At 38.1% G+C, this 18554-nt stretch overlaps 2 protein-coding genes across 19 annotated transcripts in view; one reads left to right on the top strand and one right to left on the bottom strand.

The window, feature by feature from the left end:
* LOC114275733 (phototropin-2) overlaps positions 1-18554 on the top strand; it is a 98672-nt gene that overhangs the window by 61002 nt on the left and 19116 nt on the right. For 13 of the 18 annotated variants that reach the window (XR_014358342.1, XR_014358341.1, XR_014358343.1 and 10 more), the window contains 3 exons: positions 1941-2021; positions 5960-6063; positions 14045-14094. Coding sequence is in view for 9 of the 18 variants with exons in the window: in XM_082912078.1 (XP_082768204.1) it covers positions 1941-2021; positions 5960-6063; positions 14045-14094 (235 nt within the window). In the remaining 9 variants the exon portion in view is untranslated. Of the gene's footprint in view, positions 1-1932; positions 2022-5959; positions 6064-14044; positions 14095-18554 lie in introns of all 18 variants that reach the window. The other 5 variants (XR_014358346.1, XR_014358348.1, XR_014358349.1 and 2 more) reach the window with 4 other exon arrangements.
* Positions 4156-4970, bottom strand: LOC145815419 (uncharacterized; the record flags this gene model as incomplete). Its single annotated transcript, XM_082912088.1, has 1 exon — positions 4156-4970. A coding segment is annotated over one exon (666 nt), but the record flags the coding sequence as incomplete, so codon positions are not given.

Consider the following 18554-nt stretch of genomic DNA (forward strand, 5'->3'; position numbering starts at 1 on the left):
CTTTTAGTGCTTGAGATGTGAAGAGATGTATGTGTTAGTTCATCAGTTGTCCCATAAGCTTAAGGTGTTAGAAAATTGGCCCAACAATGTATATTAAGCTAGTCAACACCCTCCCTCGTGTACAACCTCGTTTTACATGTGGAGATGCAAATCAACGTACACAAAGAGAAGTATACTGCAAATGAGACCAATGCAAATAGAGAGATTGGAACTCAAAACTTTTCCCAACTTGAGCTTTGATACCATATTAGATTATCAATTGTCCCAGAAGCTTAAGTTGTAGGAAATAAACCCAACAATGTATATAAAGTTTTTCAACAATAAGAAAGCTATGAAACTATCCAAAACACTTTTATATCCTTGCATGAATCTTTTCCTAGAAAGCTCATTGAAGTAAACTTGATGCCATTTAGGTAGTGATGTGGCATGAGCTCTAGTGAGACTTCCATTGAACGCATGGTGGGCAACGAAAACATGTTGATCCATTCTTGTTATATATTGATTAAAAATCATAGACAAGACAAAAGAGAAATATAGAGAATAATGTTAGAATGTGTCTCACATCGTCTGGAGTTACCCTATCTGTGCTAGTTATAAGGTTTCAATTTCCCTCTCCTTAATACCTGGATTTTAAGGAGATGTGGGCTGCGCTTTTCAATTTGGTATCAAAGCTTGGTTGGGTCTGTAACTGGTGTGCTGTTTGTCCGGCTAGTGTATGATGTGGTCCAAGAGGGTGTGTTGGAATGTGTCCCACTTCGCCTGGAGTTGTCCTATCTATGCTAGTTATAAGGTTTCCGTTTCTCTCTTCTTAATACCTGGGTTTTAAGGAGAAATGTGAGTTGAGCTTTTCAATTAATAGCAGAGAAAGAAGACAAAAATAGAAAGAGAAGATATATGAAGAGAATAGAGAAGGGCAAAGATTAAAAGAAGGGAAATTATACTTACACACCATCATTTGTCTCAATACACACCATCTGCTCACTATTTATTCAGTTCACACCACACACAAATTGAATATGTTGATTTTGTCTCAATACATACCACCAATACCATATTAACCTCATCTTCTCCAACAAACCCTAACCCTAAACACTTACACCACTGGCCACCACCCCCTCCGATCATCACCCCCTCCATTTATCTAGTGACTTGGCGGAGTAAGAAGCAAGTTGTTGTGGCTAGATCAAGTGTAGAAGCAGAGTACCGGGCAATAGCAAATGGCATTTGTGAGCTCCTATGGCTTCAAGTGTTATTGGCTAACTTAGGATTGTTAAATGGTGGAACAATGCGGTTGTATTGTGATAATAAGGCTGCTATTGGCATCGCTCATAATCCTGTCCAGCATGATAGGACCAAACACATTGAGATTGACAGACATTTTATCAAGAAGAAAATAAGTAGTGGTGTGATTTGTATGCCTTTTGTGCAATCCAAAGATCAGTTAGCCGATGTTTTTACTAAAGGGTTAGGTAGCAAGGTTTTTCATCCCATTGTGTGCAAGTTGGGCATGAGAGATATCTATGCACCAACTTGAAGGGGAGTGTTAAGTTGGATGAAGGGTATTGTTGTCTTTATGTACTTATTGCTCCTAGTATAAATACATAGTGTTATCGAGGGAAACCCTAAGATGAGGTTTTGTGCCTCTTCCTAGTAATATCTCTCTCTTGCATTTTCCTCCTCTTTTCTCACTCTTAAACTTGTGCTTGTAATTTTAACTATATGACTTTTTGACTGTTTTTGTATCAACACCTGCATTATTCTTTCACTCGCTGTGTAATTCATATTGTAAAACATATAATATGAATTGTAGATTTCTTATTGTGTTGTACTCTAGGAACCTTGCAGTTTGGTGCAGTCATATACGTTTGTTGATTTGTGCAAAAGAGATAATCATGTCATATCACTTCTTATTATTAAGCCAGCCATGAAAAGTTATGCAGGTACACCGAGCATGCATTGAAAGGGAAATCATTTCTCTATTGGATCATCCTTTCCTACCGACTCTATACACATCATTTCAGGTTTTACATATTTTCATCAAAATTTTAATGACAGACACCCCCATGTGCACACACATATACTCAACTTTACAATTGCCTTTAATCCTCTGTATGCATGTGTACATGTTGGTAATTGATGTGCATAATGCAGCAGTGGTAGCAAACAATTGTATAATTTCTAATACGGAAAATATGCAACAATATTTCTGTTCTGTGATTCACATGAGCTCTTTTTAGTACTTTGTTCACAGTTGCTTCAGAGGGAATATTTTTCATGCTGATAATATTTGAGTGTGCATGAGACATCATTTTGGATGTTTACATAAGTTTTCCGTTGTTCAATATTGTTTTTACATAATATACTATTTGAGGTGGAACATGTATGCTTACATATTACATAACTCTAATTAGAAGGAAGAGTGATATGATCACCAGACATGGGAATGCTAAGGGTAGGGGAAGACCTAAATTGATATGGGATGTAATAGTAAAAAATGATTGGAATTTATTTTCTTTAACTGAGCATTTGTGAAGAATGAGTTACTAGAGTAGATAATTTCCCAATTCTGGTTTTAGTTCTACTTTTGCAGATTTTATGAATAGGTAAAATGAAGAAATAGCATGAAAATAACTCATTTATGACATGATGTTAATGAAGAAAGTTATGTTGTTGTGTATATTATAGGCGGTAGGTTAGGGGGCTCCGTAGAGTGAAGCGGTTCTTAGTGGTCTCGCACTCAATTTACCCTTCAAGCCAAAATAATTCCCATATTGAAGCCCACTTAAGAGTCCATAATCATTTGCCATAAAACTGAAGTTAACAAGTCATGGTTCCACTTATAAACACAGATTAGAGGAGTTTATATACCTATGCCTGTAAGGGCCCATCGTGATTGTATAACAGGATACACAAGGAACCATAACAACTATAACCAATTTCAAAATGGCCACATAATCATATACCTGTGATTTGATTTTTGCTGCCAATTAGTTATAGCACACTAAGAAACTTCCTCCCGTTGACTTCATGAAAAGGACCAGTCCCATCATTACTTGAGAACAAAGTTCCTTCGTTACAATATTAGTTGGTTGAGGGGTGGATGACCTTATCACTATTACATGGTCTTGGGTAGAATTCAATCCCAAAAGCTACTTGTTGATGTGAGGGTGCCCTCACGCTCACACTTATATATTTGCACATTAATTTTGCTTCACAGCCACCTCACCTAAAACTTTTGGTATTGATGATGAGGTGAGCCATGTTTTTTTGGTCTTCGGAGGCAATGAGGGGTGGCATTTGAGTCTTATTCTTCATGTTCTTGAACCTTTTCTTATTTTTCTAAAATTTCACTAAATATTTCTTTCTTTTGTTTTTGTTTTGAAAATTCATTCCTGTTTCATTTGACCTTGATAGTTTATGGCGTGCCTATTGTTGGAAAGCTTAGAAAGTTTTATTTTCATTTAAGATTATTTTGGACCAATGAAATCAAGTATTTTTCTGATACATGGACAACGTTCCTTAAGGTGGTCAGATTAGGCACACATTTTTAATTTGCTTATTCAGGCCCATTATGTATCAATAGAAATCCCTTTTGAACTTAGTCTTTAATGCTAAAAGTGACACTGATTTTTTGTTGTAATGAAGGTCACAAAAATGTGAGGTCAAATTAGTTAGCTTTTTTGTTATTTGGGAAGCGGCTGGTTTAGCCCATGTAGAAAATTTAATGTATAAAGAGAAATAGAGAATTGTATTATTGATAGATTGTATTACAAGATTATTGTGTATATTACAAGGATAGTACAAGGATTTATATAGGAGAGGATTTGGGAGTAGGTGAAGATGGTAGTGGAGGTGGTAGGTGGAGTGTAGTAGGTGAGAGTGAATTATTGTAAATTCTAACAGCCCCCCGCAAACTCAAGGAGGATAGAAACTAACCAACTTGAGTTTGAAGAGAGGAACAAAACAAGAAAATACATTAAAAAAAAAAAAAAAAAAAAACAAATAAAATATGATTTGGTGTGCAAAACTATATGGTATGAAGGGAATTGGAAAAAGATTAAAAAGAATGTGAAAGAAAAATAAAGAAAAAATAATAAAAATATATTTGAAATCAAAAAATGAAAGATGGAGGAAATAAGGAAAGTGGTTTGGAGAAAATAAATAAAAATAAAAATAATGGAGTTGGAAATCAAACGGAGGAGAGATAAAGAGTGAGTAAAAGAAAACAATAAAGAAATGAGTGGGTGCCCCCCATGTGCAAGGATAGTGCTGGCACTTCAATAGGTGGTACAGCCTGCTGAGCATCAGCTTTGACAGGAGCTGCCTTTGGACCTTTTCTCTAATAAATGCGTCAAACTGTTGTTGTTGGTGTTATCAAGAATGTGGAGAAGAGGAGGCTTGTCTGATGGCCTCTTGGGCTGTGTAATCATATCGAGGTTGGTGGACCTCTCAATCATGTTGTCACCCTCAAAACCAGAGATGGGGACAAAAGGAATTTTGTCAGGGTTGTAACCAACCTTCTTCAGATAGGAAGAGACTTCCTGCACAATTTCATCATACCTTGCTTTTGAGTACTTAGGAGTGGTAGCATCCATCTTGTTACAGCAGCAAATCATCTGCCTCACTCCAAGAGTAAAAGGAAGGAGAGCATGTTCACGGAAGAACTTGGGCTCCTTCTCAATCTCCTTGCCAGATCGACGATCAATCTCAGCAAACTTGACAGCAATGTGGGAGGTGTGGCAGTCAAGAACTGGAGCATACCCATTACCAATCTGACCCGGGTGATTCATAATAATAACCTGGGAGGTGAAATTTGCAGCTTCCTTGGCTGGATCATCCTTTGAGTTGGATGCAACAAAACCACGCTTGAGATCCTTCACTGCAACATTGTAGATGAAGACGATCGAGACGGTGGTGTATGGGAGGACAACAGTGAGAGGAGAGGCAGTGGTGGTGGACTCGAAGCAATTTCAAGGTATGTGTAGAAAATTCTAGCAAATTAGGTTGAGGTCCGGCGGGCGGCCAAGGCGAGGTTGCCGCCCGCCGGTGAAGCGAAAAATACTAAGTGCTTAACCTTGCTCTGATACCATGTAGAAAATTTAATGTATAAAGAGAAATAGAGAATTGTATTATTGATAGATTGTATTACAAGATTATTGTGTATATTACAAGGATAGTACAAGGATTTATATAGGAGAGGATTTGGGAGTAGGTGAAGATGGTAGTGGAGGTGGTAGGTGGAGTGTAGTAGGTGAGAGTGAATTATTGTAAATTCTAACAGCCCAAAAGTCAAAAAGTTATTAAAAAAAATCAAAAAGCTAACAACCCATACCAAAAAGTCAAAGATTCCATTTTCTCTCTACTTTTTGCACATCTTTTCGTAAAAAGCCAAAAAGTCATTCCAAACATACTAGTTTTTTTTACATCACATTTTAGCCAAAATGTCAAAAAGTTACTAAAAAAACCTGTTGCCAAACGAGGCCATTGGCAACTTGATCAATTGATTAAATGTGAGGCCATGTCTTTAAGTCTATTTATGCTTCAAAACCATTTTCAAACCACTAAGTAGAGATTGATCAAATCAAAGAAGCTTTAGATTATTTTTTGATAGTGTTGAACTAATTTCTTCTCTAATCATTGATGAAACCCGAGTGAGTGTAAGTTTTACATCTGGTGCAAGATGTGAAGTCTACAATCTGGTAACACATACTCGAAAAACTTACAAGGGCAAGTGTTTGAGACGTTTTATTTATTAAAATGTAAAATAGGCATGGGTGCTCGTTTACTCTCCTTTCTCATTTATCAAAGCTCATTAATAGTTAAACTTCACTGCATATTTCCATTGTTAATGTATTTTCACATTTCTCATTGATGTTGGTATAAAGATATCTATCTTTTTTATTCGAGTACCAAACTACCTATTGAAGTAAGGTTTACTGGTACATCTTCGTCTCCTCAGACTTCTACGCATGTTTGCTTGATTACGGACTTTTGCCCTGGAGGAGAGCTATTTGCCTTGCTTGACAAGCAACCGATGAAACTATTTAAAGAGGAATCTGCAAGGTATTGTATCCTTCTATTATTTTATGTTGACAAAACTGATAGAATATATGTCAAAATTATTCTATTATTTGTTTCTTTATTTAGAGTATATTATCATTCCTTAATTAGTGCCTTATGGGTTTTTTTTAACAGTTTTGGTTGATTAATATAAAAGGGTGTGATATTGGTAGGACTTATTTTCAGCTTATTTCAACTTTTAACTTAATTTAAGCTATTTTGATGTGTTTGGTTCAACTTAACAATACAGCTTATAATTTTTGTAAATTAAAAATCAACTTATTCTTATAATCACTTTCCCACAGCTCTACCAAACGGACCATCATTATCATCCCTTGAGTTTGATTTCACCTAAATATGGTATCGGAGCCAATTTGACCTACGCAACCACTTTCGACACACCTACCCTCTTACCCATTACCATTTTAGTAGTCGGACAACATCAACTACCTTATTGGAGCTACCCATCAACTTTCGACTCATCCACAGGTTGTGTCGGGCTGTCTCATGCCAACCTAGGGTTCGTCAGTCACCCACGACCCTCTGTTGCATGTCGTACCTCATCTACGGCCTTAGCTGTGTGTCGCGACATCTCCTAAGGCTCACCCAGCCATCGTGATCATTCTCTGTGACATCTCTCACTCCCGACGCCTTCCACCAATGCCTTGACTGACCTGTTGTGCACTTGTTCCATTTGGTGTTGTTGTTGACTTCTTGGGTTTTATTCAGACTGCTGTTTTGATTGGAGGTTCTGTTCTCCTTTAATTTAATTTATTTTTTTGGGTCATTATATGGCCCCATGATTTTGATTGTTATGCTCCCATAGTGGCCTCTGTTTGATATTGCTTGTTTCAATTCAGTCCATTCCATCTTCCCGTCATTGTGATTCGTGCAGAATTTTTTGGTTGTGATAGTCGAGTATAAATGGCTGACCCATCTAGTAAATCTACCGCTACTTCTCACCCACCCAAAGGGGAGAGTCCCATTGTGACTACTACATCTTGGAACTGCCTCAAAATCACCGCCTCAAAATCACCACCTCTTTATTTAATGGTCAGAATTACCTTGCGTGGTCGCAGTCTCTAACACTTTCTGAAGAGTAAGGGGAAGATAGGTTATATTGATGGGCGAGTCCAAGCACCAAGAATCACTGATCTTGGTTATGACCAATGGAAGATTACCAACTCCTTGATTATGGGATGACTCATCTATTCCATGGTCCCAGATATTGGCGAGGGTTACTTGTCTATGGAGACTGTTCAGGATGTTTGGGATGTTGTGGCCACTACATATTCCCAGAAGGGGAATTTTTTACAGACCTTTGAGTTGCGCCAATCTATTGAGCGTTCAATGCAGGGGGAGCAGATTGTTCTTCAGTGCTTTACTTTTCTAAATAATGGCTGAAAACACCTTGATCACTTATAGGATTATAAACCAATCTGCACAACTAATTCAGTTGCATACCGAAAGTTTGTTGCACAGGAACGAGTATTCAATTTTTGGAAGGTCTCAACTTAGAGTTTGATCCGGTTCAAAGTCGTATCCTTGGTATGTATACTCTTCCCTCTCTTCAGGAGGCCTTTGCTTATATATAGAATAAGGAGAGTCGTCATTCTGCTATGATGCCATCTATTTCTATAGAACGCTCTACCCTCCTCCTAGGGATGGGACCAATACTGGCGCCGGTCGAGACATACTCGCGAGACATGTTGGAAGCTTCATGGTGCTCTATCAGGGGGTCGTAGTGATCGCTCTGGTAATAGAAGAGATAGATTAGGTAAGTCTAGAGGACTATGCCCATCAATCTAGTGCAGTTGACTCACATGACTCTGCTTCGAGTGTTCATCATGTTTACTTCTGAGCTTGAGGATGTTTTGCGTCACTTGCTAGACCATCGGTTTTCCACTACTCCTACAGGTGCATTTTCCTCTTTGTTTGCCTGCTTAGGTAACTTAGTCTCTTCTTCTAGTGCTTTACTCTCCCGTAAGTCTTTACCATGGATTATTGATTTTGGTACCTCATATCATATGTTTGGGTTATCTGATCTGTTCTCGAACTATATGCCTATTTCTGCTCAAGACAAAGTTAGGATTGTAGTTGGTACTATTTCTTTTGTTTCTCAGAAATGTTTAATCCGTGCCACTCCTTCTATACCTTTGTCATCTGTATTACATATTCCAAATTTCTCTGTTAATCTTTTATCATTGAGTTGTCTTACTCGGGATTCGAACTGTAGTGTGACTTTTTTCCCTGATCATTGTTTGTTTCAGGACCTTTTCATGAGGACGATTAGCAGTGATAAAATGGAACATGGTCTCTATATCCTAGATCAGACAAACAAGTTGGCTCATCATTCCATCCAGTTTTCAACCACCAAGGAAGACTTATGGTTGTGGCATCGGTGTCTTGGGTATCCATCTTTTTTATTACTTAGGCATTTATTTCCCTCTATTTTTACCAAAAATAATATTGTGAGTCGTGTCAACTTGGCAAACAATACAGAGCTTCTTTTGCTCCTAGTCTTGATAAAAGATTAGTACCTTTTTCCTTAATACATTCTGATGTTCGGAGCCCATCTTGTGTTGTGTCTTTGAAAGGTCGTAGATGGTTTGTCACTTTTATAGATGACTTTTCTTGCACTACTTGGGTGGATCACATGAAAGAAAATAGTGAGGTTTTTTCTGTATTCTAAAATTTTCATAAAATGATTGGTACTCAATTTGGTAAAAGGCGTACCTAGTGCACGAAGTTCTCGCTTAAGTGAGGTCTGGGGAAGGGTTGATGTACGTAGCCTTATTCCCACAAACGGAGTGGCTGTTTCCGTGACTCGAACCCATGACCACCAAGTCACCAAGGGGTAGCTTTACTGCTACGCCAAGTCCACCCTTCTGGTACTCAATTTTGTGCAGTTCTACAAATATTGCTTTTTGATTACGGGGGTGATACATTGATTCAGAGTTAGCAGGATATTTTTCTACACATAGCATTATCCATCAGACTTCTTGCACCGACACCCCTTAGCAAAATGGGGTTGCCGAGCACAAGAATCGTCATCTTCTTGATATGGCGTGCTACACGTGTTTCTCTATAGGTGTGCATCGGTCCTACTGGGGGGAGGCTGTTCTCACTATTGCATATCTCATAAATCGTCTTCCTATCCAAGTATTGCATAAACAAGTTCCTTTCTAAGTTCTCTTAAGTTCTGAGTCTCTGTTTTCTATTTTTCCTAAAATCTTTGGTTGTGTCTGTTTTGTCTATAATCATTCCCCTACTTGGGGTAAGTTAGATCTCACTCTCTCAAGTGTGTTTTCCTGGGATACTCGCCAACTCAAAAGGGATACAAGTGTTATCACCCTCCAACTCGTAAATGGTTTATCTCCATGGATGTCACCTTCTTCGAGTCCCAGTCCTACTTCTTATCCTGTCAGTGTCACTGTCATCCCTTCAGGGGGTGCCTTGGTATGAAGAGATTCTTATTGTTCCTGTTGCTTCTAGATCATTACCAGTTGTGGAGACTATCCAGGGTGAACCAAATGTTACTAGCAATATAGAATCCAATGTCATCAAGGACAAGGAAGAGTAAGTCTATGTCAGGGACAAAGAAAGGCAAAAAATTACGTGGATGCAAGAGACCATTTTTGATCATCCAATGTTGTCTCCTTCTCCTGATGAGAGTCTAGGTAACCCTCCTGATGAGAGTCCAAGTAACCCTCGTGTTCTCCTTGAGTCCACTGGTATTACTATTCCTGAGCCTATTAATCTTGATATACCTATTGACAAACGAAAGGGTATAAGATCTTGTACTCATCATCCTATTTCTAATTTTGTAACCTATTCTCATTTGTCTTCCTCATATAAAACCTTTGTGTCGAAATTTTCTCTCTTAGTATACGTAATCATTTTCAGGATGCTCTTGCTATCTCTGAGTAAAAACTTGCCATGGTAGAGTAAATGAAAGCATTTTGTAAGAGTGGCACTTGGGATTTGACTGAGTTAGAGCATCGCCAATGGCAAATGCTATAATAGCATTGCCATTGCCAAATTATGGCAATGAATAGTAGAAAATGGATGAAAAATAGCAATGGTGCTCCAATGGTTCAGCTGCCATTTTTGCGATTTTGCCACAGAAACTGGTGTTTTTGGACGTCCGGCCGGTCCTCCGAAAACACCATTTTCTGTGTTTCTTCTGCAAAAATGACGAGCGGAAGGAAGGGATGATTTGCTGGAAGGAGGGAGGGAAAGAGGGAGATGTTTATGGATAATTTGGGACAAATAGCAGCTGCCAAAGTTTGTGTCAAATTTGACACAAGCTTTGGTATTTCTCAAATATAGTAGCTGCTATTTATGGCCATTGGAGTGCTGGAGCTGCCAAATTATGGCAATACCTAGGGGCAAATGAACTGTGGGATGCGAATAGGTGTATACTGTGAAGCACAAGGAAGATGGTTCAATTGAGCAGTATAAGGCTTGACTTGTGGCAAAGGGTTTTATGGGGTGGACTACCAAGAGACATTTGCTCCAGTTGCAAAGATGAATTCAGTCAGAGTACTTCTCTCTCTGGCAGTTAATCTAGATTGGCCACTTCATCAATTTGATGTGAAAAATGTTTTCCTGCATGGTGACCTAGAAGAAGAGGTGTATATGGGCATTCCTCTTGGCTTTGAAACTCTTCAAACTAAGGGTAAGGTGCGTCAATTTCGAAAGTCATTATATGGCCTCAAACAGTCCCCTAGAGCTTGGTTTGAGAGGTTCACTTAGGCAATACTGAAATTTGGCTTCAAACAAAGTCAGGCTAATCATACTCTATTTGTTAAACATTCCTCTCATTGTAAGATTACAGCTCTCATTGTATATGTGGATGACATAGTGCTTATAGGAGATGATGTTGAGAAAATTCCTTTGTTGAAGAAGTATTTGACAAATGAGTTTGAAATCAAAGACTTGGGAAACCTAAAGTACTTTCTGGGGATTGAAGTGGCTAGGTTCAAAGATGGAATTTTCATCTATCAAATAAAATATATCCTTGACTTGTTGAAGGAAACATGGATGTTTGGAAGCAAAGCCTGTGACACACCACCATTGGAGCCTAATCAGAAACTTAGTGATGATAGTGGAGGACCAGCCGTTGATATGGGGAGTTATTAGAGACTAGTGGGTAAGTTCATTTGCTTATCCCATTCTCGTCCTAATATTGTTATTGTTGTTAGTGTGGTTAGCCAGTTTATGCATACTCCTCATGAAATACACTTGGATGTAGTTATAAGAATCTTGAGATACTTGAAATCTTTTCCTGGAAAAAGTTTTTATTTTTCCAAACATGATCATCTTAGTGTGGAAGCTTATACAGATGTTGATTGGACACGGTCAGTAACTGATAGAAGGTCCACTTCACGGTATTGTACATTTGTTGGAGGCAATTTGGTTACCTGGAGAAATAAGAAACAATATGTGGTTGCCAGGTCTAATGCAGAAACTGAGTTGAGAGCTATAGCACAAAGTGTGTGTGAGCTCTTGTGGATCAAGTTTGTTATTGAGTGATCTGAGAATTGGCTAGACAAACTCCATATGGCTATATTGTAATAATAAGGTTGCCATTAACATAACTCACAATTTGGTTCAACATGACAGGACAAAACATGTTGAAATTGATCGTCACTTCATTGAAGAGAAGCTCACTAGTGGCACAATATGTACTCCATTTGTGAAATCTGGTGAATAATTTGCAAACATCCTCACTAAAGGAGTTAGGAGTAAACCTTTTCATGATATTCTTGATAAACTGAGTATGAGAGATATCATTGCACCAACTTGAGGGGGGTGGTTAGAATATATTTTAGAATTATTCTATTATTTGTTTTCTCATTTAGATTATATTGTGATTCCTTAATTAATGCCTTAGGGCTTTCTTTGTAACAATTTTGGTTGATTAATATAAAAGGGTGTGCTATCATTATCATACCTTAAGTTTGATTTCACCTAAATAAACAAAAACTACTCCTAACCTAGGATCAAAATTTCGTTTTGATACGTTAACCTTGAAACAAAAATATTTCAGTTTTGTTTTAGAAACATTAGAGAAACAACAAAAAGAAAAATTAAACTAAAGCTATATAAATGCTTATACAAGCTCAATAATTAAATAAATGAACATGTTTGAGGTCTACACATCTCTTTACATAAAAGGCCCAAATAAGTAATTTGGAGGTAAGTGAACCAGGAATCGTTAAATTAGTTATACAAATCAATCTTATCAAGTACAAGCATATACAATTCTAAACAGTAATGCTACAATGACCCTGGTTGTATGCCACCACATTTAGTTTACCACATGGATGTGTCATTATTGTATTCGTAATAGACATGAGTGGTGGGACCCATTCAACCAAGGCCATTATGACAGACATGGTCATTGTAGCATTATCCAATTCTAAATGTGCATCAAGTTCCAGCCAAATAAAATTACAATATTAATGGTAAACAAAGGTCAAAGGATTCGCAAGGTGTAGGAGGTCTTTCATGTGAACATGGTTAAAGTGTCTTGTAATATAAACAAGGTTTAATAAAAGTCAATGAATGTCATAAACTCATAAACAAAATGTTCAATCAGTTTGTTAGGGAAGGGGGTTCATAAGAAATACTAGATTTTAGTAGTAGGGACGAAAAAAATGGAAGCATATGTTTGAACCAAAAAAAAAAAAAGTTCCTTTAATAATAACAAAAAAAAGAAAAGAAAAGTAAGTTATCTATGTTCATTTTTTCTTGACCTCTCTATCTCTCCTCTCCTTTCTACTTTATCAACTTTTTTAATATATTAAAGAATTTTCTTTGTTCTCGTAAATTTTTTTTTAAAAAAAAAAATGATAAATAAAATAAAATTTTCTATATATTCTTAATGGGTGTTGAAACAACTCATTGTTTCCAAATATTTTGTAGTATTTTAGTTAGTTTTGATGGAAATTTAGGTTAGTTTTGGTGGAAACATTGGGGTAGTGTTTGTTAGAGTTTTCTAAATATGATTTGAGAATAGAGTTGTATTTTGAGTTTGTGAGTTTTGGAATTATGATTTGAGTGTGAAAAATTTGTTTGATGAATGAGTTTTGAAAAGAATTTTGAATTGAGCGAAATTTTTTTGATGTGACATATGATATTTGATACAAAAACTTACAACTCATAACCAAACACACAACTCAAAATTCTATTCAAAGCTCATAAAAAAAATTTAAAAATTCCAATTTTTTTTTTTAATTTAAAATATAAAACATAACAGGTTTCCAAAAAAAATAAAAATAAATAGCATTGTTCCGGTCAACCAGCCAGACATTCGGGAGGACGACCGGTTAGCCCAAATTTTCCCTATTTGGACAGAGTTTTCAACAGTGGGTGTGGAATTAATTTTTGAAAACTGTAAACAAACAAGACACTTAAAACAAGGGGTGAAAATGTGTTTGGAGAGCTTCTCAAAAAACAGTCTGGAATTTTCGTTTTCCACTAATGTTTCATGTCTTTACTAAGGAAACATAAATGTTTCAGCTGTTTTGATGAAAATGAAACAGAATTTTGCTCCTTAACCTTACCATTCACTAAAAATCTGCAATTGCCATAAATATATTTAGTTGTTGCAAGTTGTTATTCGTGCTTGCACTAGAAATATTGGGTGGTTGAAGTACATCACATCAATGTTGCATTTGGTGGATTGACCTACGAATGATTCATTGCTGGGTGTATGACCTGAAATTTTTCATAGCATATGAAGTAGACATATCTTCATGATTCAAGTATGGTCTGCTATGATTGATTCTATTATATTTGATCTACTGTTTCATGAGTCATGCAAGAAGGTGATTGACTCATTGGTTGTAGATTTCTTTCTGTTTCTGAGAGAATCATCAAGACAAATCACAATATATATATATATAATATGCATAGTTATGTCTCCAACCCAGAAATTCATCCGTACTTAATTTTGACTGCTATACATCTACAGATTCTACGTAGCAGAAGTTGTGGTCGGCTTGGAATATCTTCACTGTTTAGGTATCTTATCAACTGAGGACTCAATTGCTTTTTCCCTTTAACTATTTCTTTTAAATTTTATTTTCATACGTTAAACATGTTTGAATGACTTCCACAAGCTAAGAAGTATGGATACAGACACGACACAACATGGTCATGGTAGTGACACGCCGGCACAAATTTAAAAAAAAAAAATGCAGCACACGACACATAGGGAACACACGCTTTTTATATATTCATTATTTGTCATATTTTCATTCAAAGATAATAACAAAAAAAAAACCACATAACACTAATTTCTACAATTTAATGGAGGGAGATTAATAGAAACCTACATTGTTTCCATTTTACTAGTGGGTCCCAAGTTTTTTTTTTCAAAAAGGTGTTTCATGTGTGTCTAGATGATAAACACGTGTCCCCCAAGTGTTCAGCGGAAAAATGTACACATTTGAATGTTTTTTCAACATGTGTCAAGAAATGTCCAACAAGTATCGGTGTCTAACACATGTCCGACCCCAACACATCACCTTATTAGAAGTGTTTGTGCTTCTTAGTCCACAAGTGACCAATTCAGCTATCTTGGATCCTTTCTCGAGAAAGAAATGGAAATTAAAGATGTTTCCTCATGAGATTTGAGCTGAATGGATGAATTGGAGCAGCGGCTTCACAGTGTCATGTCATATGCAAGGAACAATTTATTTATTTATTTTTTCGTCAAAATGGTTGATACATTTCTATTGCCTAGAAAACTAAAACGAAACATGAGTGGAATACCAAAATTCTAATGTTCCCACCAATGAACTATAAAGCATACTAAAACAATAAGTTGTTTTGAAACCTATTAGGAATATCCAACAAAGGTTATTGCTATTTGTTAAAATCCACCTACTCTCCACCTACTTCACCCACTTAAACCTACTCCACTAAACCTAACCCACTACACCACTACCACCTCACCTACTCCACTAAACCTAACCTACTACACCACTACCACCTCCACTTCACCTACTCCTTACCTACTACACACTCACCCTCTTCTATATATAGGAATCATGAATCATTGTAATAGATATCAATATAAATCAATCAATAATACAATTCTCTATTTCTCTTTATACATTAAATTTCTACATGGTATCAGAGCAAGGTTAAGCACTTAGTATTTTTCGTTTCACCGGCGGGCGGCAACCTCGCCTTGGCCGCCCGCCGGACCTCAACCTATTCCGCTTATTTTCTACACATACCTTCCCATCACTGCCTAAATCCTCTCTCTTGAGGCCAATGTGAATTCCTCTTCTTCATAATCTGCACTAACTGTGGCATCTTTTCCTGGGGCAAACTCTGCAACCCAACACTCAATCTATGCTTCTCCTCCATGCTCATTTGCCTCTTGTTAGGATCCTTCGCCTTCGGCTTTGGTTTGGGCTTCGCCACAGCCTTGAGCTTCACTGCAGCTTTCAGCTTCACGGCAGCCTTCGGTTTCACAGCAGCTTTTGGCTTCGTAGCTGGCTTGGGCTTCACAGTGGCTTTAGCTTTTGGCGCAGCAGCTTTTGTCTTAGCCGGAGCCTTCTTTTCCTTTTTCGCTTTTACAGCCTTCGGCTTTGCTTCCCTCTGGTGGCTCCCCAGGTTCCACCTGAGCTGCATGATTCATTTATAGCTGCAATTGATAAGGGAAGTATTAGAACAATGCCCAATAGAAGTATGCCAACTGCTTCTTACCCTACTCCTGGAGCACTATTAATAGGTGATGCTTTCAACATGCGTCATCCTTTAACTGGTGGAGGAATGACTGGAGCCCTGTATAAGGTGTTTTGTGCATCTCCTGATCAAGCAAGGAAGGAAATGCGTGAAGCATGTTTTGATTATTTGAGCCTTGGAGGTGTGTGTTCAACAGGACCAGTGGCTTTACTCTCTGGTCTAAATCCTAGCCCATTGAGCTTGATACTCCATTTCTTTGCTATAGCCATATATGGTGTTGGCCGTCTCTTGCTACCATTTCCTTCCCCTAAGCGCCTGTGGATAGCAGCTAGATTATTTTTGGGTGCATCGGCTATCATTTTTCCCCTCTTTCTCTCACATGGGCTTGTCCCCTCTCTCTCCTCCGTTTGATTTCAAAATCCATTATTTTTATTTATTTTCTTCAAACCACTTTCCTTATTTCCCCCATCTTTCATTTTGATTTCAAATATATTTTTATTATTTCTTTCTTTATTTTTCTTTCACATTATTTTTTAATCTTTTTCAAATTCCATTCATACCATATAGCTTTGCACACCAAACCATCTTTTATTCATCTCAGGGATCAACCCCGATCACAATTTTAACAAAAAAAAAAAAAAACAACCACAACAACACCAACCACAACACCACAAGATTTGTTTTCTTTTCTGCAGACGGCCACCCACCGACCTCACTTTTTCGCCTATTCCGCCGGTTTTTTCTTCTTGCCTCCGTCTTGGGCGGCCCTTGACGGTGTTGCCTCCGTGTTTCCCACTCCACTGGGCACGATCACTCCACCCTGCTCCTCCACTACAGCATATGGCGGACCTCCAAATCGGAACATAACGGTGGCCTTCCGCTTCAGCTCCTTATTTTCTGCCTTTAGCACACTTATCTCTGCTCGCGCATCCTTATACATGCGTTGGAGCAGAGCCAATTGGGCGTTTAACTGCTGCACCTCATTTGTCCTACTCTGCAGCCGGTGCGACAAGTTTGTGACCGCAGTCATAGTTTCAACACAGGACTTCAATGTATACTGATTAGCTTCAATATCCGTTTGCACTGCCATTTTTTGCTCCACCGACCGCATCGGAAAGTTCAACGGAGCAAAACCAGAGGTGTTTGGTTGAGGTTCACAGGCCACCGCACCAGTTATCTCTCTTGTTGACTCGTTGAGGTCGGGGAAGAGAGTGAGCAGACCACGGGAAGAAGAGGCTATGTTCTGGGTAGCTGAACGGGAAGAAGAAGCCATGTTTTTGGGTTGCTGAGTGTTTCCGAGAAGGGTTGGATACAGAGTATTTACAGATTGTTTCAGAATAACAAGTTCAGAGGTTTCAGTCTGGTTTGGTTTCCTCCGCCTCCGCATTGGTTTATATTGACACAGACGACGCGGCCGACACGCCGCTCTGTCGCTCACGTGCCTCGCCGCGTCTCCGGCTCACCTTTTGATGGCTCGACGCTTTCTGTCGGGCACGACTTTTGATGAAGTGGGCGCGCCTTTTGAGGGCGCACCTTTTGATGGCACGCCTTTTTATGGATTGGGCACGCCTTTTGAAAGATTGGGCACACCTTTTGAGGGTGCGACTTTTTAAGGGTCCGACAAGACTCTGTAAACTGTCCCGACATTGATTCCGGTTAGCTCTTTCATGGGTCCGACAAGACTCTGTAAACTGTCCCGACATTGATTCCGGTTAGCTCCTTTATGGGTCCGACAAGACTCTGTAAACTGTCCCGACATTGATTCCGGTTAGTTTCTACAAGGGTCCAGCAAGACTCCGTAAACTGTCACCACAACTGTCACAACATTGTCTGCTACAATGGTCCGACATGACCCCATAAACTGTCTTCTACATCGGTCTGACACCGCCATCCAGTGTCCTCTACACCGTTATGACACCACCATACAGTGTCCTCTACATGGTTATGACACCCCCATACAGTGTCCTCTACAACGTTATGACACCACCATCCAGTGTCTTCACCAATAGTCTGACACGACCATACAGTGTCTCTTATCCTCTTTTATTTTTATGTATTTTCTTGTTTTGTTACTCTCTCCAAACTCAAGTTGGTTAGTTCCTATCCCCCTTGAGTTTGCGGGGGCTGTTAAAATCCACCTACTCTCCACCTACTTCACCCACTTAAACCTACTCCACTAAACCTAACCCACTACACCACTACCACCTCACCTACTCCACTAAACCTAACCCACTACACCACTACTACCTCCACTTCACCTACTCCTTACCTACTACACACTCACCCTCTTCTATATATATGAATCATGAATCATTGTAATAGATATCAATATAAATCAATCAATAATACAATTCTCTATTTCTCTTTATACATTAAATTTCTACACTATTTGCCACTTTTTGTTAAAAGAAAATATTTGAGAATGTATAAAAGTTTAGAGAATCTGAGAAGCTAGAAAGGAGGAGAGAGGAGAAATTAAAAGAAGCATGATTAAGTCACTTATTCACTTTCTTTGTTACTGCAAATTACCTTTTTCATAATTTTTTCTTCGTTTTATCTCTACTACTGCTAGATTTTTTTTTACTTTTTATATGTTTTGTTACAATAGAAAACACCCTCTCAACTAGGCCTTTAAACCTTTGGTTTATGAGCTTCTAATATTATATACCTCAACATGTTCAATTGTTTAATTATTGAGAATGTTTTAACATTTATATATGTTGAATGTTTTGTTTCCTAATACTTTCATACATTTCCAAATTCTTTTGTCGTTTCTCTTGTGT

This window comes from Camellia sinensis, unplaced genomic scaffold (genome assembly GCF_055761805.1).
Source record: "Camellia sinensis isolate YWXY unplaced genomic scaffold, ASM5576180v1 Unanchor2, whole genome shotgun sequence".
Taxonomy (NCBI): domain Eukaryota; kingdom Viridiplantae; phylum Streptophyta; class Magnoliopsida; order Ericales; family Theaceae; genus Camellia; species Camellia sinensis.